Source organism: Colias eurytheme, chromosome 6 (assembly GCF_061535395.1).
Source record: "Colias eurytheme isolate Ceu_HAF_F1 chromosome 6, ilColEury1 Martin Lab GWU primary, whole genome shotgun sequence".
NCBI lineage: Eukaryota > Metazoa > Arthropoda > Insecta > Lepidoptera > Pieridae > Colias > Colias eurytheme.
In genome coordinates, this window is record NC_142985.1 from 7,028,829 (window position 1) to 7,055,051 (window position 26,223).

The 26,223-nt window shown below is 33.8% G+C and overlaps 3 protein-coding genes across 12 annotated transcripts; 2 read left to right on the plus strand and 1 right to left on the minus strand.

Moving 5' to 3' along the window:
* Window positions 1-878: 878 nt before the first annotated feature.
* Window positions 879-15,437, minus strand: tgo (Aryl hydrocarbon receptor nuclear translocator homolog tgo). Of its 8 annotated transcripts, none has more exons than XM_090102829.1 (14): window positions 15,222-15,437; window positions 14,103-14,151; window positions 13,354-13,434; window positions 11,501-11,661; window positions 11,250-11,422; window positions 11,021-11,168; window positions 9,583-9,765; window positions 9,243-9,319; window positions 8,846-9,056; window positions 8,351-8,501; window positions 6,690-6,820; window positions 5,695-5,870; window positions 4,878-5,040; window positions 879-3,576 (listed from the first exon to the last, which is right to left on the minus strand). In XM_090102829.1, exons 1-14 carry the CDS (start codon window positions 15,247-15,249, stop codon window positions 3,398-3,400), a joined length of 1,911 nt encoding a protein of 636 aa, XP_089958955.1. In that variant the 5' UTR covers window positions 15,250-15,437; the 3' UTR covers window positions 879-3,397. The 8 variants fall into 8 exon arrangements, with proteins under 8 accessions (XP_089958955.1, XP_089958953.1, XP_089958954.1 ...); XM_090102827.1 differs by having other exon boundaries at window positions 5,695-5,867; window positions 9,243-9,331; XM_090102828.1 differs by having other exon boundaries at window positions 879-3,573; window positions 9,243-9,331.
* Window positions 15,438-15,984: 547 nt separating this feature from the next.
* Parp16 (Poly(ADP-ribose) polymerase 16) lies at window positions 15,985-19,644 on the plus strand. Of its 2 annotated transcripts, XM_090102840.1 has the most exons (7): window positions 15,985-16,112; window positions 16,764-16,908; window positions 17,240-17,395; window positions 17,477-17,686; window positions 18,002-18,182; window positions 18,270-18,437; window positions 18,520-19,644. In XM_090102840.1, exons 1-7 carry the CDS (start codon window positions 15,985-15,987, stop codon window positions 18,684-18,686), a joined length of 1,155 nt encoding a protein of 384 aa, XP_089958966.1. In that variant the 3' UTR covers window positions 18,687-19,644. The 2 variants fall into 2 exon arrangements, 1 of the variants encoding a protein (XP_089958966.1); XR_016456803.1 differs by lacking the exons at window positions 15,985-16,112; window positions 16,764-16,908; window positions 17,240-17,395; window positions 17,477-17,686; window positions 18,270-18,437 and having other exon boundaries at window positions 17,843-18,182; window positions 18,520-18,658.
* On the plus strand, window positions 19,621-25,798 carry LOC149907764 (carboxylesterase 4A-like). 2 transcript variants are annotated; one of them, XM_090102839.1, is made up of 11 exons: window positions 19,621-19,751; window positions 19,841-19,933; window positions 20,014-20,145; window positions 20,223-20,550; window positions 20,643-20,839; window positions 20,950-21,112; window positions 21,218-21,339; window positions 21,414-21,645; window positions 23,628-23,766; window positions 24,647-24,846; window positions 25,561-25,798. In XM_090102839.1, the coding sequence occupies exons 1-11, from the start codon at window positions 19,656-19,658 to the stop codon at window positions 25,701-25,703; spliced, it is 1,845 nt and encodes a 614-aa protein (XP_089958965.1). In that variant the 5' UTR covers window positions 19,621-19,655; the 3' UTR covers window positions 25,704-25,798. The 2 variants fall into 2 exon arrangements, with proteins under 2 accessions (XP_089958965.1, XP_089958964.1); XM_090102838.1 differs by lacking the exons at window positions 19,621-19,751; window positions 19,841-19,933 and having other exon boundaries at window positions 20,219-20,550; window positions 25,561-25,792.
* The last annotated feature ends 425 nt before the right edge of the window (window positions 25,799-26,223 follow it).

A 26,223-nucleotide genomic window follows, 5' to 3' on the forward strand; every position in this document is an offset into this window, starting at 1 on the left:
TCTATTAGACAAATATAGATATAGAGGAAAATGTATATTTTTATTTAATTTTAAAGCACATACATGATGAAATTTTAACAAATTTATGCTCCATTGTACATTGATTGCCTAAAACCTAGTTGGTCCTTTAGATAGTTATCACCCAATTCATATGGGAAGCCGTAGTACTATTCATTCATTTGTTTGAGGAGAATAGGGATTGAAGTAGAGATACCAACAACATTGAATTTCCGTTTAATATCAGTTTTTGTAAATGTTTGAACTCAGCAGTATGAAATACAATCCAGCTGGGATATTACTATAATATGTTATGAAAATACACCTTGTCTAAAATGAGCTCCATCGATGGATTACTCCCATTTCTTTTTTTTTACATACAGTCTATAGGTCAGGTCATGTAAAAAGAACGCTGACGGTTAAGCTGCGCATTGGCGATTTATTGGTCTATTTGGTGTAATGAGGTGGTATAAGAATAACAAATATGTAGTTGCGAAGCCACGACTCGAGAGCCTACTTCAACAATAAAATAAGCAGCAAATAACTTTCGTGCTAAACTCGATACATGCCAAAACACACCCCATCACTTTCATCCAGCATTCTTTTTACATGATTCGCATTATACCTAATATATTTTGTTTGAAATATGAAATCAATTTTATGTCTATAATTTTGTCAAGTTCTTAAAACATTTTTCAATTTGAAGAATATGATTTAGAACAGAGTAATGGATGTAATGGAGACATTTTCTTCACCGCAGTTTATATTTGGATGCTATGCACTTTGCAGTAGCCATAGGTGGAGTTAGTGTTTTATATATCGGGTAAAAAATGGGTGGCATGGATGTAGAGGGATAAACAAAAAGGAAACAAACTTTCGTGTTTTTAGAAAAAAAGTATATTTTGATCAATTAAAATATTATAAATTTGCAAATAAGAAACATCTTATAAATGCAATGCTATTTTTAATTTCCTTAGAAAAAAATCTTAACTAATACATAATTATAAACAAATATTCTTAGGAAAATAATTAAGTAAACCCATTTCTGCATTCCATGTTAAGATTTTGTGCTCATTTCAAGTAGATCTTAACAATGTCAAATAGCTGCCTTATGCTGTGTGACACCCCAACGTTAATATTATTTGATCATTAATACTACATTATATAAACTAAAATAATGTATAATTTATTATTTTTTTTGCTAGCTTGATCTTTACGAAGGCCACAGTAAAATTTTGAATACCAATTATACAATATGAATCATTGCATTTTTTTAGGATATGCTCTTGCAAAATGGATGTATAACCCAGTCCATTAAAAAATAAGTAAAATATGAGGTGGATCATTATAATTTTAATCATAGACTGGGTTATTGGATATATCTATACATAGAAATAATTATTATTATTATAGAAATACCCGACTACGTAAACTTATAGGTTGTCTATTAAGCCCATCAAGTCATTTATGTAGACTGTAGTGAGGATATGAATTTATTATTTCATACGATTCCGAAATATTAAGCTTTTCAGACGGCATCTGCTTGTCCTTATACAGCGCTCAATGAGTGATAGTTGGACAAGTACATAATTAGATGCTACATTTCGTAGTCGGGTAACATTTTTGTATTATCTCTTTCAATGTGGGCTTTATTAATCATTATATTTAATAATGACACTTAATTAGCTGAATTCTGAATTTATAACTCTATAATTAAAGGCCAGTAACACTTATAAAACCTATGTTTACAAATATAATAAAAATAAGATAACCTAAAAATACTGTACTATTCATTTTATTTAAGTAAAATAAAATAATCCAATAGCATTACACCAAGGATCAAACAGCAAGGTCATTTTAAACCTTGAACAGGTAGGACTATAACATTAGAAATCTTATCTTGCCACTGTTTCATAAACAATTAATGGAGCACTGTAAGTACTCACTATTTAACCAATATGAATTTTTAGTTTTTAACCTTCTTTAACAAATGCACTTACAGCAATGTCAGCGGGTTTGTAATTATGGTTTGTTTTACCTACTCAGCAAATATAACAATATCATCACACATCACTACCTGGAAATTGGAATGCAAATAATATTAAAATACATGGTTGTTACTAACAAATTTAAGTTATAATACCTAAGTTTTGGTGAATGAAAATACTAGAAAAATAGTTTATATACAATTGATATTCCGAGACGCATATAAAACACGAGTCAATAGAATTTGGCGATGATCTTTAGCGATCGTATGCCAAGAAAGGTTTAAAATAAATGAGTACTTTCTATAGGGACAGTTAATGCATTTAGGGCCGATTTTTCAATGCTTGAATAAAACTTATTCGTCGAATAATGTATAAAACTACCATTTTAAAAACGTATTCTAATTGCCCGTATTTGACAGTTTACGTGACATTTTAATATTATCGTGTAATACTTTATTGGACGGATAAGTTTTATCCAAGCATTGAAAAATCTGCCCTTAGTATAATTGAGATGATGAAAACTTTAATTCTTATGAGATAGATACGCTCGCAATATCTGTATACAAAGTATTTAATTGTACTTATTGTTCAAGATCAAAAGTATGTATTGTACCATACCCTTGCACGCACAATTCACAAATCTTTTGGTACTAATTTCAAACATTTCGTATATCTTTACAGATAATTACAAACCTTATATTATTATAAAATACATAAGAATTACTATATTAAAATTTAGGTTACCATAAAAATTTGGTCACCGCGTAATTATTATTTCATTGTCTGCATAAAATAAAGTTTTGTTTATAACTTTTGATAGTATAAAAACACTGTATGTTACTCACTATAATGGTTATAAACATTAAAATAAAAAGTTCACAAAAGAACATAATTATCATTACATACAATAATATATTCAATTGATTAAAATAGATTGCCTTAATTTCGTTGCACTAAAACCAAAAGGTATTTATAATTAGCTTAACCGAGCTATACATTGTATACAGGTTGATCTCTGCACAGACCACCACGACCACACAGTGAAACGACAGTGCATACGATAAGATTCCGTTCCTCCATCTATTTATAAGTTAACTGTTTGTAATTCAGTGTGCTAAGTGTGAGTTCTTGCTCGCCACTCGATCGCGATAAAGTTAACTCCGATTTCTATGAAATTGAAACAGCCGCCTAGTTTCCCATAGGTCCGCTAGGGCGCTGTTCGATTTCCCATACTAATTCTGTTGTGACGCAGACGCGATAGTAACGTTTCGTACTCGGTCAAACTCACACTAGGGGTACTGAGCTGATTTGCATTGAACTATCACTCGACGTGAAATTTTCTCAATCAATTCGCGCTCTTTTACAGATTAGCAGTTGTAAGATGTGTTAGTGGCGGTCGCGTCGGGCGGGCGTTATTCGAAGTTGGAGTTGAACATATTGATGTTGAGGTCTTCGAAGGTAGCGGATCCGCTCTGGTCGAGTATCTGCAGCATCTCGGAGAGCTCGTGCGGTGCGTGCGCGCCCTCCGCCGCGGGGCCCGCCGCGCCCGCGCCCGCGCCCGCCGCGCCGCCTTGCCACGCCCACATACCTGCTTTATACCATTATTATTTTTTTATTTATTATTTTATTTGTATAGGAACATAACAGTCATACATGATTTAATATAATAAAGTTCTAAAATTCACTACGACCACACATGTTCATTAACTAGCACCTGTCACTTATAACACCCAGCTTTAAGTGCTAGTAATTTCATGATATAAAAATGAATAATGAATAGAAAAAAAAACACGCGATAACTATAGTAGAACCATTTTAATAGGCAACATTTGACAGTTCAACAAAATTCAACAACGTAACCTAGTAACGACGACATAGAATTACATGATATTTTGTTTTGTTAGAACTGCACATTTGCTTAACTTTTTTCAATTACGATTACATATTTATAATTATAATGACAGATACAAGTAATTTTAAGATTTTATTTTACTGATAAACCATTATAATCATAATAAACAGTTTCTGATTTAAAGAACTAACGTCGCTACAATTTTGTGTCAATAAACCTTTTTTCTTTTTAAATACCAGAGACGTTACTCTAAAAATCGAAATCTGACATCTAGAATCGAATGCATTGATTACTTGGGAATAAAAATCATCATAAATTAATTAATGTGTTGTGTTTTTTTAATTATTTAGATACTTGTCTTATTTTGCTAATTACATTAGTTTATTAAATTAACGAAAGAAAGTATGTTACTGGGATAGGGATTCGCCTGATGAATTTTAAAATTGATATGTGTTTCAAGTTCGATTGACAAATGTTTCAAGTCCGTATCGATTAATTCACTTTAATCGATGTTTTTAAGCAGGTTACCGTCAAATGTTGCCTATTAAATTGGCTCGACTATAGTCATGAATTTTTATTGTTACAGGTTCTTGATAAGTGTACAAAGTTTGAATTGAAATGTATGTTTAAAGTGAGTCTCTTGTTTACATACTAACACACAGGCGATACCGATAAAAGCGTGTAAAATAGTTTTTAAATTCAACACATAATAGAGACTAGTTTCACCCTGCGTTATTCCTCAGACATAACATCACACATAAATTACTATAATAACGCGAATCATGTAAAAAGAACGCTGGATGAAAGTGATGGGGTGTGTTTTGGCATGTATCGAGTTTAGCACGAAAGTTATTTGCTGCTTATTTTATTTTTGAAGTAGGCTCTCGAGTCGTGGCTTCGCAACTACATATTTGTTATTCTTATACCACCTCATAACACCAAATAGACTAATAAATCGCCAATGCGCAGCTTAACCGTCAGCGTTCTTTTTACATGACGCGACCTACAATAATGAATACTAAATAGCAAAGTGCAGTTACCGTGCGTGGGATGGTGGTGGTTGTGGTGGTAGTGCGCGGGCGGCAGGTAGGGCGGCGCGGGCGGCGAGCGCGCGGGGCTGGCGGCCGCCGCGCCCGCCGCCTCGCCGCCGTACGCGTAGCCCTCCGCCGGGCCCGCGCCGGCGCCTGCGCCCGCGCTGCCGCTCTGTTCAAATAGCAAATATTTATTATTTTACCAGCTGCTCCCCGCGGTTTCACCCCCGTGGCTTCGCTCCTGTTGGTCGTAGCATGATGATATGTAGCCTATAACCTTCCTCGATAAATGAGCTTTCTAACACCGAAAGAATTTTTTAAATCGGACCAGTAGTTCCCGAGATTAGCGCGTTCAAACAAACAAACTCTTCAGCTTTATAATATTAGTACAGATACACATTTTTATAAACTAAGTGAGATAAACACAAATAGATGAGGATGTTGGTTAAATAGAAGTGATATTACACATAAGTACATAATATTAAAATTACTTATTGTTGGTTAATGAGTAAGATCAGAAATTTTTAATGGGTGTAACCTGAAAAATCTATGTGACATCATTGTTAAATTTGATACAACCTCAGTCAAATTAGAATCATGCACCTTGTAATGTAACATTTTGAAATAAAGATTATATTGTGCTCATATAGATGATGAAATTTAATCAAATGGATTAAAAAAATAAACAGAAGTAGAATCAGAATATTCTTTTCCAATTCACTAATAACTTATGAGTAATATCCCTTATGGAAGGCAAGTGTCCCAAGACTCCCAAGTGGGAACATATACGAGCTGATGATGATGAATAAGTAATAACAATAGTAACCGGTCGGAGCGTGGTCCACGTAGTATGAGGCGGCGTGTTGGCGGGTCTGTGCGGCGAGTACTCGGGCGCGTAGTGCGCCGCGTACGTGGCGCCGGCCGCCGCGTTGGCCGCGCCGCCCACGCCCTCTACTGGCGACCGCGTGCCCACGCCCGCACCACCTGTATTTTCGAACGCTGCTATTGACAAAAGCTCTGTTTTATTGTTATCGTGATAATAATTATTTTCTTAAATAATAGAGATAGTTTTTAGTGCTCAAAAATTCTTTACAGTGGTGCCAGTTTAACGACTACCAAGGGATTAATTTTAAAACATATTAGGGAGAACACAAATAATTCTAATTCATGCATTTGTTTGAAATAAATGAGGCAAAATTTTAATCAAAAACAATCACATTGTATTGTATGTAAAATATCTAAATGGTTAAAAATTAAATGTCTCATTTTGCACACATAAATTAATTGGTCACTAAAAGATGGCCAATTACACATACCACTCCCGAGCTTACTAATCGAGTTTATATGTTATGGCTACATTGTAAGTCTGTATAATCTGTGAATTTTACTATACAAATAACAAATCGTACTATGAAGACCTTTTTTTATATAAAAAAGCGATCAAACGAACTGGTGGGTCGCCCGGTAGCGGGTGATCGCGACCACCCATGAGCCTTCACAATAATCTCTGTGAAGGAATTACCGGCCTTACAAAGAAGAGGCATGTCCTTTTTTGATCTGTGGCAACATCATTTAAAACTGTATAATCTACATTTAGCTATTATTACTACGTATGGAGGAGGCATATTTGATGTGTTTCTTGGTTTTTTGCTTTAAAACAAACATGACATGAACGCGACCATCGCACTAAAGCGACTGAGTGCAGTTAAGCCATATGGCTTATGTTGAGCGGAACATAATATGTGATGTAGGCAGTGTCGTCTCCATGTATATCTCAATGATAATGTATGTATTTATCGGGTATATAACAAGTGATCGTACTATGAAGCCCTGTGGCCGCATGGTGCTGCTGGTGCATGGCGGGCGGCGCCTGGTACACGTCGCGCTGCCGCAGGTGGTAGTCGTAGCTCTCCTCCGACACGCTCTCGCCCGTCGTGCTGCCCAGCGAGCGACTGGAACATTTAACAAATTACAATATTTGCTTAAATTAGAGCAGTTTTGAAAAAAAAAAAATTAAGATGCCAGTTCTATTTGCATAAGTGTCTTATAAAAATGTTCTATTTCGATACCATTTTGTTATTTTATAAAGACCATGTTATCGTTTTTGTTATATTTATTTTATTATTTAATTTTTTACACCTCATGAAGTAATTGTAAGTATATCATATTACTTATAAAAGAACTAATTACTTAAGGGTATTACAATACTATTGCCATAATATCAGTTTGTATGTACCGGGCAAATGTGGCAACTTGACCACATTTTTTTACTTTTTCTTAGCTAACTTATTTATGTTAAACTTTTATTAACATTTTATGATTTGTTCATGTCATGAATGATTTCATCATTCACTTTTACTAGGTATTTCTTTAAAATAAATTGAATCTGACATTATTTACAAATAAACGTAATACAGGTCAAGTTGACACTGATGTGGTATCTTTCAAACTCAAACTCAAACATTCATTTATTCAATTAGACTACTATTTAGTAGCACTTTCGAATCGTCATTACATATCTTGACCTTGCACATCAGTTTTCATAGGTAGATGCTTAACATTCTTGTTTTAGGCTAAGTTGCTATTACTTTTTAAGTCTTCGACTTTTTAAATATTGCAGCCCGAAGCTTTGCAATAAACTGTTAGGCTCTGGCTATCTGGTCAAGTTGCCACGGGATTTGTCATGATTTCATACAAAGCATTACATGTCGGATAAGGTTGTCACAAATAAGACACAAATTTTAATGAACTATTTATTTATTAAACTAAATTTAATACATATGTATATGTATATTACTTAATACTTATAGGTATTTATTAATAGGTAAGGAAACATTTATTTTTCATTAGAAATATGCTAAATCGGTGTCATCAAAGAGAGTATAAGTATCTGGATTGTCCGAAATTTGCAGCAAATTTATTGATTTTACTATGCAAAACTCGAAACAGATAAAAAAAGGAAAAAATGCAGTCACGTTATTTTTTGTGTCAACCCTAGGCGTCGGTCAAGTTGCCACGCAGCGGTCAATGGCAACTTGACCTAACCTGAGGCATCAATGCCCAAGCAAATATTTCGACAGATGAGCCTAAAATTGGACAGTTCCCACTGTAAAATCAATCTCTAGAGTTTATTACACAACATATCAAAACTGTACTCACCTGAGATGTGCAGTTTAAGCTCTACAAACATAATAATACTGACACCGGCAAAAGATCCTTAGTCACAGTCACACTTCGATACGTTATATTGCGAGAACCAACAGCGTTACCGCTTTAAAATTAAAATATGTTGCCAATTAATATTTTAAAAACCTACCAACATCGATACGTTAGGTCAATTTGCTTTCAATTCTACAAAATTTGATATTTTGTTGTTAAACGGAAGGTGTGGTCAAGTTGCCAAGTAAAGGTCAAGTAGCCACATTTGACGGTACTTATCTGGAAGTAAATGTAAGCTTCTTATTTAGTTGAATATTACTTACTTTGCCAATGTGTTTGTACACACAATGTATTCAACATCGTCATTGTATGGATTCAAGAATGCAAATGCAGATGTTCTCAGCCAGACCCATTCTCTGCTCTTTGTCCGAAATCGATACATCAGTGAGATTATTTGTCCTTTTAATTTTAATACTGTAAACAAAAAAAATACATAGTTGTATGACATTCTAAAAATATTAAGAAAAATGTCTGTTAATTTGATTAAAATTCTAAAATTCCACAAGAGTAATAGTTGAATGTTAAAAGTTCTTCAACTTATAAATTCTCAACATTTTACAATCCATTTTTCTGGCCATGTCCTAAAAGATGAGTGGTATTAAACAAAAACTTTGACTATATTTAATGTTAAAAACCATTCACTTAAGATTGAAACAGGAACATTTTTTTTATTGTCGATAGGGAAGTGCTACATAATTTAAATATGCAACTTTCCAGCCAGAACTATTTTCACGGAGAGAGAATCTAACAAAATTCACCTTGATCGAAGTTATCCCTCATGTGCTGCTGGTCCTCCGGGTGGTAGAACTCGTAGCAGAGCTTGCCGAGCAGGTCGGCGGGCGCGTAGCCGACCACCTGCGCGGCGCGCTGGTCCGCGAACGTGAAGCGCCCGTCCACCGAGTGCCGCGACACGAACTCCGCGCCGCCGCTGCACAGGCTGCTCTCCGACGCGTTCGGCGTTGACGTCACCTGGGGAAACCATTTGGGAAGTGCACGGTGTAGCACAAGGGTGCTACGCTGTTAAACCTGCACTTATATCTCACTTTGTTTAAGATATGACGACCAAAATAATATAAATCTATTTAATATAACAGTATTTACGAAATCTCCTATTTGAAAGATCATTAGATTGATAAAAAATAACATTTAATTTACCTGCAATCTTCCAATAGCCACTAGACAACAATGAGACGCGTGAAGTTCATCTTCAACAGGGCGATCCATCTGCATACCTGGAAACAGATCTGATTTCCCAAAACGCATAAAATATTGAAAGTTTTATGTGTTATCCAAACGGTTAGTCAACATCACCAACCACCTGATCAAAATATTACATAATTATTGACAAGTACAATGAAGTTTCATTTCATAAATAATAGAAGATGCAGCAAAAGCGAAATAATGCTATATTTTATTTTACCCAACAAAATACAGCACTACATGGAATTCTGTTCAGGCAGTCCGCGACCAATAACACGTATCGCATGCAACAAACCTGTCGGCGGCCAGTTCTTAATGTACCCGGTGCAGTGCACGACCGCGTAGTTGTGTCCGTCGTGCGAGGGCCCGAGCGAGTTGCGCGCCCGCAGGCGGCCCAGGTGCGCGCTCTCCGCCGTGCCGCCCACGCGCATGCGGCAGATGAACCCGCGCCGCGAGCCCATCACTTGACGCATGGACGCTATGTTTATGGTAAAAACGAGTTATAATTAATTAATGTACCGTGAATACACATTAAGTACTATAGCACAGAATACATAATAGTAGCTAAACGCTACAGAACGGACACTCTCCGCCTCCCGCCAAAATTAAACACTTACCTCACCCCGCACGATCAGTCTAAAAATGGTCCATATTTTTCTACAGGGACGATACGCCACGAAGATTGACAACATTAATCAAATTGACTTAATGTAATTTTATTATTTTGGATTTGTGATTATCGTTTTTCGTAGAAAATGGTTAGATATTGTGCTGTTTACGGATGAATTTCATCAGAAAAACGCGAATTTTTTTTACGCTAGTCAAAAATGTGCCAACCATAAAGCGTTAACACTAGTGTCCGACCGAACTTTCGGTTTCGGTTTCGGTTTCGGCCGAGTTTCGGCCAAAAATCAAGTTTCGGCCGCAGTTTCGGTTTCGGCCAAAATCGGCCGAAACTTTTGCCGAAACCGAAACTTATTTCGCAAGTTCAGTGAACTTTGTGAACAACGCTTTGACGGACGCTGTCAAAGCGTTGGTTGACCCGCGCTGGTGGAAACAATTTTTGATTATCTATGTTGAGATTGGAACTGGGTGTAATTGTAATTAATAATTATTATTTTTATATAAGAGGTACCTAAAAGAGACTTATTATTCTTCTAAGTACAAATACCAATCCAAAGTATTAAAGACTCTTTAATAAAGAGAAAGATCTCAAAATACCAAAACTTAGTATTTAAAGTAACAGTAACAATTACTGATTTGATTTAGATGACTGATTTTACCGAGAACTTAATTTGAAAAAATAATAAAAATTAAATTTGTTATTACTTATTAATATTTTAAGAATATTATTTTTTTTATTTTATATTAAATAAATGATTACAACAAATTTAATATACTGTGTTTTCCTTTCATGCCCTAATTAAGGCAAAATAATAGGTAAAATGCACCAAAGTTCAGTATTTTTAGAAATTTCATACTAGACCACGTGAGTTTCGGTTTCGGTTTCGGTTTCGGCCGAAACTGAAGCCACGGCCGAACATTCGGTTTCGGTTTCGGTTTCGGCCTGGAAACCAGTTTCGGTCGGACACTAGTTAACACACACATTTGCAGTCTCTACAGTGTGACTGTCAAAACGATAATTTTGTATGGAGTGACCGGGGTGTGACTATAATGACAATATGTGTGGAATTTCATTAAGAAGTTACTTAAAAAATATATGCAATACTTACATTGATGCCCTTCTTTCTTCACAGTTCCAGTTTTAAGATCTAATATACGCCCGGTATTTTGGGGTTCCTGAGTGCTCAATTGTTCTCGTACCTTTTCGACATCATCTGGATGCACTTGATCATACAAACATGAGGAGTACCATTCACCCTAAATTTAAAGAAATTTTTATTGCATTATTACATATCGATTCTACTTCAAACAAACATTCTGCATGTCATTTAAATTTACCTGAGAATAATTAAGCACAGGAGCTATACTATCACTAACGTATATAATACGACCTGTATCACATGATACAACAAATAAAAAGCCATCTGCGGCTTCAAGAATTAAATGTTTTAACTCTTGATCAGTCAGAAATGATGGTTTATATGTACCGTCTGTAGAAGTATTTCCAGTACCTGTAACATCATAAATATTTTAATTATCCATCACAATAATTTGAGACAATACAAAACCAAAAGTAGATTTTTTAGTACCTCTTAAAGCTTTCATATGTGCTACTGCCATACGCAGTATGGTTAGCTTGTCGGGCTTCCGTGCTAGAGCGGAGCATGTTGGAACCATATCAGACAGTTCCGTAATGTAAGCTGTCATCTTGTTTCTTCTACGGCGTTCAATCTCACAATGGTTTTCGCGACTACAAAATGAAGCAGAACAAAAAATTACATTACGGCAGTCTTTATAGGGAGCATAAAATATGAAGAATAAAGAACATTGTAGTAAGTAATTAATTTCTTTTTTATGATATAAGTTTAGTCAACCATCGAGATAAGGATAAGGAGAAATGTTTGTGACTACCACGATGTACCATACTAGGTAAATATATTACATATTTCTGTACCTTAGATATATTTCTGTTTTCAATAATTTTAAATCTTAAAGGATTTTTATAGAAGTATTTCTCTTAGATAGAATAGGATAAGAATATCGATAATCCAGAGAGAAAAACTAAAAATCATTATTTTTACGCTGGTATTCAACAAGATCCTAAGGACGATACGACAACAATGTTTATGAGAATGATACGCAATCTTATAGGCTATTATTATGTCTTGATGGAAAAAGCTAAGGCATAATATTATCATAAGTAACAAAAAGTTAATAACTACCTAATATCGAAGTTTCGTTGCGTGATAAGACACGTTTTTAATCAAAACAATGAATACCGCGTTTATGGGAATCATTTAATCCTTAATTCTTTCCTATAGTAAAAAAAAAACATTCTTTGAATGAACAAAAGTGTCTTGAGAAACATGTAGCCTATTTGCCAATTTTTTATATGCTATAATACGAGGAAAAATTACCACATTAATGGAAAGAAACAAATCTTTCCTTATTGTCTTATAATTAATGAAATACATATAAAGGTGTCAATAGACTATGGATAATATTTTAAAATGCAAAAGAATATTAGTGTCCGACCGAAACTGGTTTCCAGGCCGAAACCGAAACCGAAACCGAATGTTCGGCCGTGGCTTCAGTTTCGGCCGAAACCGAAACCGAAACCGAAACTCACGTGGTCAAGTATGAAATTTCTAAAAATACTGAACTTTGGTGCATTTTACCTATTATTTTGCCTTAATTAGGGCATGAAATGAAAACACAGTAGTGTTTTCATTTCATGCCCTAATTAAGGCATATAGGTACTTATTAAATTTGTTGTTATCATTTATTTCATATAAAATAAAAAATAATATTTTTAAAATATTAATAATAACAATTTTTATTTTTATTATTTTTTCAAATTAAGTTCTCAGTAAATTAATCAGTCATCTAAATCAAATCAGTAATTGTTACTGTTACTTTAAATACTTCAATACTTTGGATTGGTATTTGTACTTAGAAGAATAATCAGTCTCTTTTAGGTACCTCTAATATAAAAATAATAATTATTAATTACTATTACACCCAGTTCCAATCTCAACATATATAATCAAAAATTGTTTCCACCAGCGTGGGTCAACCAACCAGCGTCCGTCAAAGCGTTGCCGAGGAAAACGAAGTTAGGCGAGCGTGAACGTGTGTGAACTAAGTTCACTGAACTTGTGAAATAAGTTTCGGTTTCGGCAAAAGTTTCGGCCGATTTTGGCCGAAACCGAAACTGCGGCCGAAACTTGATTTTTGGCCGAAACTCGGCCGAAACCGAAACCGAAACCGAAAGTTCGGTCGGACACTAAAGAATATAAAAATATTGATCATGAGGTGGTATTTTAATCTGTTTCTTTGCTTTAAAAATACAAGCATGCTGAAACCCTCCACACTAATAATTTTGTATTAAAACATCAAAGAATCTAGGGATTTTAGAAGATATGATGAAAATTTTAAATACCTTGCGAATCTCTCTTTGTCTTGAATATTATCCTCCTCCATCCTTGTGTATTTTCCACCACTTGCGTCGTCGTCATCGGATCTGGTGGTACAAACAATACTTGATCAAATTATAGTTATAATAAAAAATATAGGTATATATTGAAATATAAAATGAGCAAAATGAGACTTTTTTCTATATGAATAGAGAACGAAAGCAGTAACTTTGCCAATTTAATAGACTTTAATTTCTTATTTTTCAAAACCATGTTATTGTATTATAGTCAAACCCCGAAACTTGGGCACTCTTAGGTTGGACTGGTTAAACCTCAGGTCTGGCATTATGACTTTGTCAAAGCCCAAATAAATGTAATACATATTTCGGCCTTTTACTAAACTATTTTCGTCAGTCGTTGTCTAGCTGAGGCGTCTTATGTGCGTGCGATGCCTATGCTGCATTCGCCTACGCCCAAGACTGCTGCTGGCTTCAGTCAAAGGGTGAAATTGAAATGTATTTCGAGGATTGCCCAATGGCTTTTGCCAAACCTAAGATAAACCAGTCCTTCCGCAAATAGATTGTGTTTCGAGACTAAAACAATTGCATTAGGTTAACAGAAAGCGAATGACAATACAAATTGTGCATAAATAGTTCAGTTATATACATTTATGCAATTACCACAGGTTCAGACATAATTTTATTGACTTTTCAAAATATTGTTAGAATTTAGTTATATAAAAAACTACATCACAGCTAGCTCACTGATAACTTACCCAATACTACCAGCGCGACGCTTTTGTATTTCCTTTGCTGGGTCAACCCCTGCAAGATAATAAGAGTGTTTCTAAAAGATCTCTATGATCCAAAGTAAAATTGTGTTTAGTGATAAAAAGTAAATAAAACCAAAATTACATAAAGAAACAAGATCTATCCAATCACTTTTTTCTATTTAATCCATCAGGCCCCGGAATCAAAGACACAATAGAAAATCTATTGTGTCGCGGTCAGATGTGGCCGCTTGGTGGTTGAGAGGTTAAACAAATGTATTGAATTGATATTTCAATTTTATATTGGCAAGGTGTGTTTTTTAACACATTTGTGTCATTCTGATGATAGTTGCCTATAGTTAGTGTAATTTTTTTTTTGTAGATAAAAAAGGATTTCCAAAAGGAGTAATTACTTAAGATACTTTAGAATATTCGAATACTTTAGAATATATTATCCTTTAGAATTATTTAGACTTTATAGATTTATTAGTTTAAATAATTATATTTTAGATAAACCATCTGAACCAGTGGTATTTGCATTGAATTATTGAGATTACAGAGAAATCTTATTTTATCATACCAAAAACTTAGGTATATAATAAATAAAAATTACAATAAATTGAGTTAAATTAATAATTTGTTAGGTCTATATTTACAAACAGCAATAACTTCAATTTATGAAAACATAAGCAAACTATTTGATTTATTAAATATTATTGCTATTAGCTTTGTATAATTCATATTATGAGGTTCTATACCTGTACCTTCATAAATAGGTCAAATATTATGGTGTTTTAGTAAATAGAAGTCATCATTTTATATTTTATCAAAAACTTATATGACCATCGCCATTGACAGAAAACATAATCGAAGGACAATCAATTTAAATACGGCAAGTAAACAGCTTATCTATCATCGTTTTGTCGTTATTTAATTTCTAACAACGCGTCACGCGGATATGCGAAACAGCAACGTCAATAGAAAATAAGACATTCCATTAATTTGTTTTCTTGGCGAAAAATGAACATCTTTATTATTAATTCAATAATTACTCCAATAAACTCACACAAAACAAATAATATACAGATAAAAATATATTGCAACAAGTATTAAAATATTACCAACCGGGGATAGTGGGAGCCACGGCAGACATCGGTCGATACACTCATCGGACCAGGCTTTAACTCTGCTTTATGTGTAGAATTAATAAATTAAAAACACTTTAAAGTTTACTATTTTCCAAGTTAAATCACGATGTCTGTTTATTTTAATTTCTCAACACAACACACGCCATTTTTCATTTGAGAAGATGACATGACATCGCTGATCGCCTTGCCAACCAAAATTCCTTGCCAGTTGAAAAAAATATTAATTAGGACGTTACCATAGATTATACACGGGACGTTGTCTACGGTTGCAGCTACGGGCTGCAGCCTTGCAGGGTTCTGAGGTTGCAGGCAAAGAGGATATAATCACTACGTTTTAGTTGCAGGTGGGGTGCAGTTGGGTGGCAGTTGATATATTATGGTTATTTGGATACAAGTCATTTGGTTCTTTATTTTTGAAATTTAATTTAACTATCAAAATAATGAATTTCCACGTACAACATAATAATTATTCGCAAATGATTTCTGAAACATAACCCTGGTCTTTTAATTGGAACGTTTTTGGACATGAGTATAAGCACAATAACTATCATTTGGAGAATAAATACTTCAACAAAAATCATAGTGCTGCTTTGCTACTGGTTGTTACGTTCTTATTGATTTTAAAAATTTGACAGATATTATACATCCGGCCCTATATTTTTTCGCATATATTTAAAATATTCAAAATTATGTCTATCACAATAACACAGTTATAATCGTAAACGTGATTTCGAACAAATATGGATGGAGAACCAGAAGCACTATCGGATACAGCTACTAATTGCAATCTAGCATCCACATCTGAAACTTTGTCAGATAACAACCAAGCAAAACTGGATTCTTTAGAAAAGAAAGCTGTTCATTTAAGGTTATTTATAATAAAATAATATAATACGCATTGTATTGTTGTCCAAAATATAAATACATTTTTATAATGTTATTTTAAATTGTAAAAAGTTTTGTAGCCAACCTTCAGATAAGTTTTTCTCTTGGGACCAAAGTATGACTGGAGCTCTATGATTGTAATAGTATGAATATTGAATGCTTAAATGTTCCGATAATATGTTAATACCTATCAATTTCGATTATAAAAAAAATAACGAACTTTTTGGTATCAAATTATGCACTATACTTAGTTTTCCAAATTAACCAATAAGCCCGGTTCAGGTGTAGTAGCCCTCCCTACATCGATCTACTCCTACCTATACGTACCTAATTTTTTTTCGGCGTAAAATTCAGTTCCATCCAGACTATCTGGATGGTTATGGTGCTCCACCACTGTACCTACGCTTCACCCGCAACTTCCTTCCGCGTTCGGTTAAGCTTTGGAACAATCCACCTGCGGCGTCCCCAAAAAGTTACGACATTGGGGCCTTCAAGAAAAGAGCTTATTTGTCCTTAAAATGACGGCAAGGACGGTGGAAGGTGGTGATAACATCAGAGGGTCCAAAAAAAATCTCAAAGCCTACTAAATTCAAAATCAATTATACCTATATAGTAAACGAACTAATATTCACAGATTAGTATTGGAGAAAGATTTTAAAGCGGCTGATATAAAATGGAGTCTTTTTGTAGCCGCAGCGTTTAGCTTTCGATATGAAAGTTGTCTAAGGCCATTTCCACCCGCATTCATGAAAAATGGCGTGAAAGATATGGATGAATTAGTTTGTATAATTTTATTAATCCATACTAATACATATTAAAAAATGCGAAAGTAACTCTGTCTGTCTGTCTGTTACACAATCACGCCTAAACTACTGAACCAATTTTCATGAAATTTGGTATGGATATATTTTGATACCCGAGAACATAGGCTACTTTTTATCCCGGGAAAATGACGCAATCCCGGAAATCCCACGGGAACGGGAACTATGCGGGTTTTTCTTTGACTGCGCGGGCGAAGCCGCGGGCGGAAACCTAGTACCTTATAATATTTAATGATCCGTTAATTCAAATTGATAAATAGACTAAGTTTTTTTCCATTGTCACTTTTAGCTAAGCGTCATTACGGATGTACCGGCTCTGGATTTGGTATTACAACAACTAGATAACCTCGATAATTTGGGTAATCTGAGTGACATTATAGATCTTCTATTCTATGTTCTTGTTAGGTTAAAAGAACCAAGTTTGAAAACAGTGCTACCAGAATCGGTTGGTAGAGATTTATTATAACATATTTTAATAAGTTAAAAAAAATAATAGGGTTCAAGCTTCCAATTTTTCCATTTCCAGCATGAAGCTGTTTTAATTAACGCACATTCTCTGAAGCCTGCACCGAAGCCACAATTTATGTTTCAAGTAGTTAATTCCTCCAAATCGAATTCAGAAATTAAATGGAAGGAATTATCAAAAAACCATAAAGTTTTTTACGCATACCACGGCAATCGTTTGGAAAATTTCTATACTATTCTTAATTTCGGTATTCAACAACACTTAAATAAGGTATTTAATTATATAATTTCAAAAAACAAAAAATATATATTTAGCTATGAAGTACTACGTGCCCCAGCAGACGTTGCTCTGCCCTATTGTACCTTTTTCGTGTTTGCGCTCTCCATATTATGAACCCTTCATGTGTATGTATGTAACATGTTTCAAGTTCCATGTTCCATGTGCCTTTAATAAAAACGTAAAAAAGTTTACCCGAATAGGTCTCGACTTTTGAACTTATCGACACATTAATTTGCGATTCATTTTATTAAATAGATGTATTATGTTTCGTTATAAACTTAATATTACGATTTATTTTTATTTTAGACAACATTACTGGGCAATGGCGTATATCTGTCGCCAGAACTGAGCATAAGTTTGCCCTATAGCCATGGTGGGTTCGGATGGGGTGCTAGCTGCATCGGTGGACATTTATCATGCGTTGCCCTTTGTGAGGTTATAGATGCTCCTGATGGTATTAATTACCAAAAACCAGTTTCTCATGAAGGTAATAATATAACATTTAGAACGTAAATATACCTATACATTTAACGGTAAAATGGAAAAAAAATTAAAATACTCTGCCACTCGTCAGGTGATGGAATTTATGAAGAAGATAAGGGAAATGCAGACCAAATTTTAGACACGAAAACGGCACATTATGTTGTTACAAACTGTGATTTGGTTCGAGTGCGATATTTACTTGTATATGCTAAACAACCTGCTTCTTTGCGGTTTCCTACAGCAAACTCCAATAGAAATGGTTATTAACTTATTACTTTAAATGGTTAAATCTTTTTTATTTCAAATACATTTTTTTTGCTATTTAATACTCCTGCTTACAGCTGGCGGTCTTCGAGAATGGCTGACGAGACACAAATTGTTTTCTATCCTTCTTGGTTATGGTCTAATGCTAGCGACAATTGGATTTGCGAATAATCAACCCGTTAATTACTATTACAAAATTTTATTAAAGAAAATCGATGTAGCACTCAGTAACGTCAAAGTGTGATAGTTTCTGATGTTATTCAAATTTTTTGTAATTTTGTAATATTTCTATTCATCATGGTCCTTGAATAATAATTGTTGTATAAATAATTCATTATTGTGTTTTGATCATATCATTTCTAGGATATATATTTTGTAGCGAGTTCAAAACAGCCGACTAACTTGGAATTTTTTTTTGTTGGGAAATGTTCCATTTTCAAATACAAATGGTTCTTGGAAAAAATCGTGCCTGTACAAAATACTTACACTTAGTTAAATAGGCTGGAAATTAAAAAAATAAACTTACAAAAATATTATAAACTAGCTGCTCCGCGCGGTTTCACTCCCGTGGCTCCACTCCGTAGCGTGATGATATATTATAGCCTATAGCCTTCCTCGATAAATGAGCTATCTAACTAAATACTAAATTTTTCAAATCGGACCAGTAGTTCCCGAGATTAGCGCGTTCAAACAAACAAACAAACTCTTCAGCTTTATAATATTAGTATAGATTAACTAACTTAAGTCGAGATAGTTAGGTCCCTAAAATAAAAAATAGTTGGTAATTATACGGTTTAGCATTTTTTTGAACCAGTTAAACTCAAACTCAAACTCAAACATTCATTTATTCAATTAGACTACTAGGTATTTAGTAGCACTTTCGAATCGTCATTACATAGTATTTTTAACATTTACCATTTACTTAGTTAATATGTTATATTATAGTACTAATAATTGTCTTTCGATGGATTAGGTAATACATTTTCACTTTTGTCGAGTGAGAATGTTTGAATTGTTTTTGGGACAAAAGCAATATCCATTATTTTCACGCAACGGAGAACATTCATTGTAGGTAGAGGTACATGTTTTGTTGTGACGGATGTCCATCCGAAACGCAAACTTTCATACTCACGCATTAGTTTTGATCAAATAAAGCGTTGATGAAAACGTATCCGCAAGTGTACTTGTGACTGAATTTGTATATGAAATAATAATGTTCCACCATATCTTTGCAATATACATTTTATTCGTGTTGCGTGTTTATGCACAAGATCCTGTCGCGAATTTAATTCAAGGTCGTGTTGTAGGGGTAAGTAAATACATTATATTATTTCAAAGCATGTTACATAGTGATACGAGTCACTGATTATTTCAAAAATATATTTTTCTGTATTATAGATAAAGGCATTTATGGAAAATTCTGCATCTCCTATCGAAATATATTATGGAATTCCCTATGCAGCGCCTCCAATTGGAAGATTAAGATTCTCAGTAAGTGTATTCTATTATGTAATAAAAAATGTAAAAGGTAAAGCCATAGTTATATTTTTTTTGAATATTTGTTTTAACAGCCTCCTGAGCGACATACGGGTTGGAAAAAAACTTATTTTGCTCATCGAATGCCTCCGAGTTGTCCTCAGCTTCAGGATGGAAATAATGATTCCACTGAAAATTGTCTATGCCTAAACATATGGACATCAAGGGTTTGAATTTTTTCATATAAATATCCTACTGGTTTGGAAAAGGATTCAGCTTACATTTTTCCCTTTTTTCTAGGTAGCATGCAGACGGGCAATTGCAACCTGTCATAGTAATCTTTTATAGCGACTCTTGGGCAGGTGGTAGTTTGAATTTACCATGTCAGGAATTAGCAGCGGAAGGAGTAGTTGTTGTTACCGTAGCTTACCGCTTACATATTCTGTCATTCTTTACATTAAAGACTGTTGAAGCTCGTGGTAATCTTGCGTTGCTGGATCAGTATATGGCTCTACTGTGGGTTCGTGAAAATATATCAGCGTTCGGTGGTGACCCGACATCGATAACTCTTTTTGGCCACTCGGCAGGCGCTGATAGCGTATTATATCACATAGTTTCACCTCGTTCTGCGGGTAATATTTATTATCTACTTATACTATGTATAATATCTAATACATAATGCAATATCGCAAGGAATACAAATTATGGTGGTGATTATTTTCAGGTTTGTTCCATAGAGTGATTATTATTTCTCCTCGAAATATTTGGAAAGCAATACATGAAGAGGATAATGTAGTTGATATAAAGAAGATATCTCAAACGATTGCAGAATCATTAGGATGTTTGAATAATACAAACGACCATGAGATGTTGCATTGCATGCGTACTAAACCCATAGAAGAAATCGAGAAAATATTTTCTGTATTTAATTTTAATATTCATTTTTTTTTGTTTGAAAGATTTTTGATCAATTTTCGCTGTTAATAACTAGTTCTGTTCCTTAATAATAATAATTTAATTTCTTATTTTAGAATAATACCTGGAACAAGCTCATGCAACCCACGCCCGATAATTTTTTACCAGAATCAGTACAATATCTACCTTATTCTTTGGCGACAGCCTTGAAGAAATTGTCAAATATACCCTTAGATGTAATGCTTGGAACTACGGATCTTGAAGCTTTAGATCTTCAGGGTTTGTATTAAAATAACGAACATTTAAATGAATTTAAAACATAAATGTTACAAATACTCTACTATAATAAATACTAACTTAATTATACGTTATTTATATTTACAGACAGTCGTATTAAAAGTTTTTCCAAAAAAAGTTTTCAACAAATATATAATTTTACAATGGAAAAAGTTCTTCCGGATATTTTTAATGCTTTATCATTAAATAATCCTGAATCATTACGTCTGGTAAGTTACTAATATGACGTAAAATTTACACTAATTACGGATACGATTTAAAAAATGGATGTAATTTTTTTTAGTTGAATGAAGCGGTACGTTGGGAGTATTGGTCATCTCTATTGCAGCAAGGGATAGATAAGGGAACTCTTGATGCTCTAGAAGCTCTCGTCACTATGGACACTGTTGTGAATTGGGGTGTTGGAAGCTTTTTGCTAGCGGAAAAAATTGCTAATTTAGTATCACGTACATATGTTTTTCGTTATGCGCATCTATCCTATGTAGATCTTCACGGAAATCGTCTTAATGTAACAGGTATGTCAGTTGTTTATAAATATTTGGATGTTCTGCGAAAACTTGTCGTGCATTTTATGGTTATTACTTATTAAATTAGTAATGAATAGCTAAGGTAAATTATTTTATTTATCATTATCGATCAAGTACAGTCACATATCACATTAATATTACCACAGACTAATAATAATATACTACGTATACAAATATTACTATGCATAATTTTAATTTTCCATTTCTATAGCGGTCGCTAATCTTTGACGTTAAAATAGAGCTACATGGTATAGGTATAATAGAGCTTATATATATAACGTGTTTTTTTTAAGTTATTAACGTAACGGCACCAGTCTTGTACAGATTAAGGAAAAAATTGAAGTTTTTTGCAAATTTCTCGTAGGTTTTTTAACTTTATTGGATATTGTTTAGTTATACCTTTAGTTCAATGTAGTGTGTAACCAATGTAAGAAAAAAGATTACAATGCATAAATAATGAAGTTATTTATTAATTAAAAAACCACTTTTTTGCACCAGTGTTGGACAGTGAAAAATCTAATGATGGACACCCAGTTTTGGACAACATCCAGTTATGAACACCCATTTATGGACTGTACCTAATGTCGTTTCTCCAGTTATTTACAATTGGATAAGACTTATAGTTATCAATAGAATCTTGAAAATGATGATTGGAATACAATAAATCGGGGATGTATTTATAAAAAATAATACTTATTAATTATTTTGCATACTTATAATATTTAAAACAGTCTTAATTTCCATTTTCTAGGCAAAAATTGCTCAAATGCATCGTTAAATACGAGTTATGTCCGTTAAGAAACACCAATATGGTTTTTTTTAAGTCAGGGATGAAAAATATAACTAAAAAAAGTACTGCCATTCCATCCATTTTGGGACTTCTTCTTCTTCGTCATATCACTCTAGGGGGGTAGATGATCTCTCTGTTTCCTGGCATTCCGCTACACTCGTGAAGTGAATCGCCAATCTGAATCCGCCAGCAGCCTTAATCTGATCGGCCCATCGATATGGATTCCAAATTGTAGCACGAGGCAAAAAGCTTTTTTTAAACTGTTGTCAAGACGGTGTGGATGAAATTTAAGCGTGTGTGCTATATGGTGGTGGAATTTAGCAGCAGACAACGATCCAAACAGTTCATCAGAGAACTCTCTAGATCTCTCTATTAGATATTATGTTGTTGGACCCATTAGTGTAATTTTAACAAAAAATATCAATGTCCATTATAGGAACCAAAGCAAATCCAGTCATGGACAATTGTTGTACAATATTGGAACCCTTTGTTTGAAATTGTCGTGATAGGTATATTATTAATCAGAAAGAAAAGACAATACAGAAAAGCGCATGTAATTAATATCTTTAAAAAAAGTTTATTTTCGACAAATGTCCATAAATGGATATATCCATAGAATTAAATCCAGTTATGGACACTGATGAATTTTATTTAAACAACATAACCTATCATGATACTAAATCGTGTAATATTTCGTACACTTAACTACTATAAATAAAAATAATATCAAATTTTCCTGACATTTATACAAAAATTCTTATAACCAAAATTGTGTCCTCACTTCCTTAAGGATTTTCTTAGTAAAAACGGATTTTTTCGAAACGAGTCGCAGCATCTAAAACATAACGTTCTGCCATCTTCAAACATTTTGGCCGAATAAGATGAAATGTCGTATTTTGATAGCTTATGAACCAAACTTTTATTTTAAGTATTGCCAAATTATATAACGTTCATTTTGGTCTTAATATTTAAATTTAATATTTATTTTGTCCATTACTGGATGCTTGTCCACGACTGGTGCCGTTACCTTACAGTGTTATAGTTTTTTAAAAATTTAATTTGATTCACGACATGTTACCTCTGCAGTCCTACGGAAGCGACTAATCGCATATAGCCGCTAGTAGACTGCCCTATTATACATTATACTTTTTGTAGTAGACTAATATTTTAAAAAATGCAGGTGCTATGAGAGGGACGGATCTTATTGCATTACTAGGCGATGCCATGATGCTACAAGTAGCTAGAAGACCTGCTTCTAATGATGAAAAATATATTTCTTCGAACTATAGGCGATACATAATTAATTTTGTGAAATTTGGGTAAATATATTTGTTTTACTTTTTCAAAAAAAATTACATGTACGTGACCTACCTGTGCATGTTAAAATAGAATAAAAATGACATTTTTTACAGGATTTGCACTTAACACGAACGTTAAAAATATTATTTCTGCACCTCACAACTGGTTGCACTAATAATACAATGTTAGTTTTGAACCTACACCTTATTAATTAAATTGAATTATCATGAATTCTTAAAAGTACGGGTCCATATACACATACCAGATCAGAGAGCATCGGCGCACATTTTTATTTTCACACAGACCGGATCGTATACGATTGGAGTCGGTCGAACCGGAGGTGCAAGAACTAAACGGAGCTAAATGATTGCACGTACGAGAAAAAGGACGCGTTCGGAGCCGGTCTCCTCCTCTTAATATTTCACACCAAGCGCGTTTAAAACTTTAAACATTCTTAATGACAAAAGCAGTACACATGAAAAAATACCTTACTACAAATACTAAAAGCTTTTTTTTCAACGTGACAAAAATCTGCTCTCCTATCCGAGCCGGTCTGTGTGAATGGACCCTTAAATCTTAATTCTACTGGTGCATAATTTTATTTACACTTTCATGCGAAAAGCGAGTCAAAACGAACACGCGTATACAGTGCACTCGCTATTCGCATAAGGTTTCGGACATAATCATAATATGTGAACAGTGGTTCGCGCTGAATTCATATTATGTACGATTACTACCACAGTATTACAATATTATTACTACGTTGAATTTATATGATCGTCAAGTCAAAAGGCGAATAGCGAATATGAATGAGAACCTTAGATGCACCAAGATTAATCTTTTTTTATGTTAAGTAGATGTATACTCAATATAAAGGTATGTGTTTTATTGCAATTTCAGTGCACCGAGTACTAAAGACGAATGGCGTCGTTTTACGGTTAATGAAAAGAATGTATTTGAAATATGCGATAGAAATTTAGCACGCTGTTGTCTCAAAAATATCCAAAAAGATGTAGCATTTTGGACACAATACTTACCACGACTTTCTAATTCTTTCGTAACCTCTAAGGAATATTCAGAAAAGGTAGTAGGAGATCAAGGTATGTATACTTTAGGTACATACTACCTAGTAACACCGTCCATAAAAATGAGTCACGTTTAATTTTTTTTATTTAAAAAGGTAACTACCTATATTTCAAGACGCATTATAAATATGAGTTGTCTGTCCCTGAAGCTGTATCTCGGTTATATGCCGTGGTTGTATGTCTCTTCTCTGTAACTTTGTATCATTCAATATAAAAAAAAAAGTTTGGAAAATCCAAAAGTGCACGCCTCATAATTTTTTTTAATAATTATTTATTAATAATTATTTTTGTTTATTTAATAACAATTAAACCACATCGAATCAGACCCTGAAAAATGAAAGGGTTCTATTCCTGAGCATACTCAAGCGTAAGAGAAAAAAAAAAGACTCGATTAGTAAAGTATTTCGGTCGCTATCGTGTTAACAAGAAAATCCTCCGCACATACAGACACACGGACGTCCAAGACAGAACTTTTTTAAACTGTTTTATAACTAGTTTAAATAACAAAAATGACATCAAAAATATCATGAATGTTAAAAATAGTGTTTTTTCTTAATATGTGTGTGTATGTTTTATCTTACAAGTGCAATGTATGAAACATAAACACATTTTAAGTTTGAAAAATCAGATGTTTTGCGCGAAGTGACAGTAGTACCCACCTCAACGCTTCGCTTATGAGGCGTGCAATAGTTTAAACCTAATATAATTAATAACATCCTATTTTTTCAGGTGAAAGCCGTTTACGAGGTGGAATATTTGCCATGTGTGGAGTTTCCATTACATTGCTCTTCCTTTTATTTGCTAGTGGTCTATTATTGCACAGAAGACGAGTTTATCGACCCTCATCTATTGATTCTCAAATAGCGTATTAGTTAAATTTTTAAATTTGTAAACATTTAAGTTGTGCACAATACATACAAAATAAAATAAATATCACCTGCAATAGTTATGTGTTTATTTCTATAAATTTTTCAGCAAAACTTATATCAGAACTCGTGGGATGGCAAGGCCTAAATTTTCCCTAAAAATAAACTAAAAATAAACCAATACTGTTTAGTATTATGATTCATACGTTTACAGTTTAAACATCCTATGCAAATTAAGGTTCTTCGGGGAAAAAATTCAATAAAAACGTGGTTTATCTCGATTTCAAATAAATCTAGTCGTATAGGAGCTACCAACGTTGACAAGTGAGAATTTTAGTATAGTTGGTTTTTTGATATATTGTTCCTCTAGCTATTTCGGTTAGAGTCCGCGCAGTCTGGCTAGCCGGAGTGGTTGCGTTCAGTAGTGCGCATCTTATCTGCACAGGAAATTATCCTTAATTTAAAGTCATTTTTTAACGCGTAATTTTTAAACTTTTGCCTTTAGATAGATCCATCAATCATAATT

What these genes read in the sequence shown, in the direction of transcription:
- Parp16 (XM_090102840.1), top strand. Translation starts at nt 15,985, where the DNA reads ATGGATGGAGAACCAGAAGCACTATCGGATACAGCTACTAATTGCAAT. An exon ending in TGAAAGATATGGATGAATTA is followed by an intron (nt 16,909 to 17,239) that starts GTTTGTATAATT and finishes TGTCACTTTTAG; the next exon opens with CTAAGCGTCATTACGGATGT. An exon ending in AGCAAACTCCAATAGAAATG is followed by an intron (nt 18,438 to 18,519) that starts GTTATTAACTTA and finishes TCCTGCTTACAG; the next exon opens with CTGGCGGTCTTCGAGAATGG.
- LOC149907764 (XM_090102839.1), top strand. Translation starts at nt 19,656, where the DNA reads ATGTTCCACCATATCTTTGCAATATACATTTTATTCGTGTTGCGTGTT. An exon ending in ATCCTGAATCATTACGTCTG is followed by an intron (nt 21,340 to 21,413) that starts GTAAGTTACTAA and finishes AATTTTTTTTAG; the next exon opens with TTGAATGAAGCGGTACGTTG. An exon ending in AAATCGTCTTAATGTAACAG is followed by an intron (nt 21,646 to 23,627) that starts GTATGTCAGTTG and finishes TAAAAAATGCAG; the next exon opens with GTGCTATGAGAGGGACGGAT.
- tgo (XM_090102826.1), bottom strand. Translation starts at nt 15,249, where the DNA reads ATGTCTGCCGTGGCTCCCACTATCCCCG. An exon ending in CGTCGCGCTGGTAGTATTGG is followed by an intron (nt 13,435 to 14,102) that starts GTAAGTTATCAG and finishes TTGTACCACCAG; the next exon opens with ATCCGATGACGACGACGCAA. An exon ending in ACATATGAAAGCTTTAAGAG is followed by an intron (nt 11,423 to 11,500) that starts GTACTAAAAAAT and finishes ATGATGTTACAG; the next exon opens with GTACTGGAAATACTTCTACA.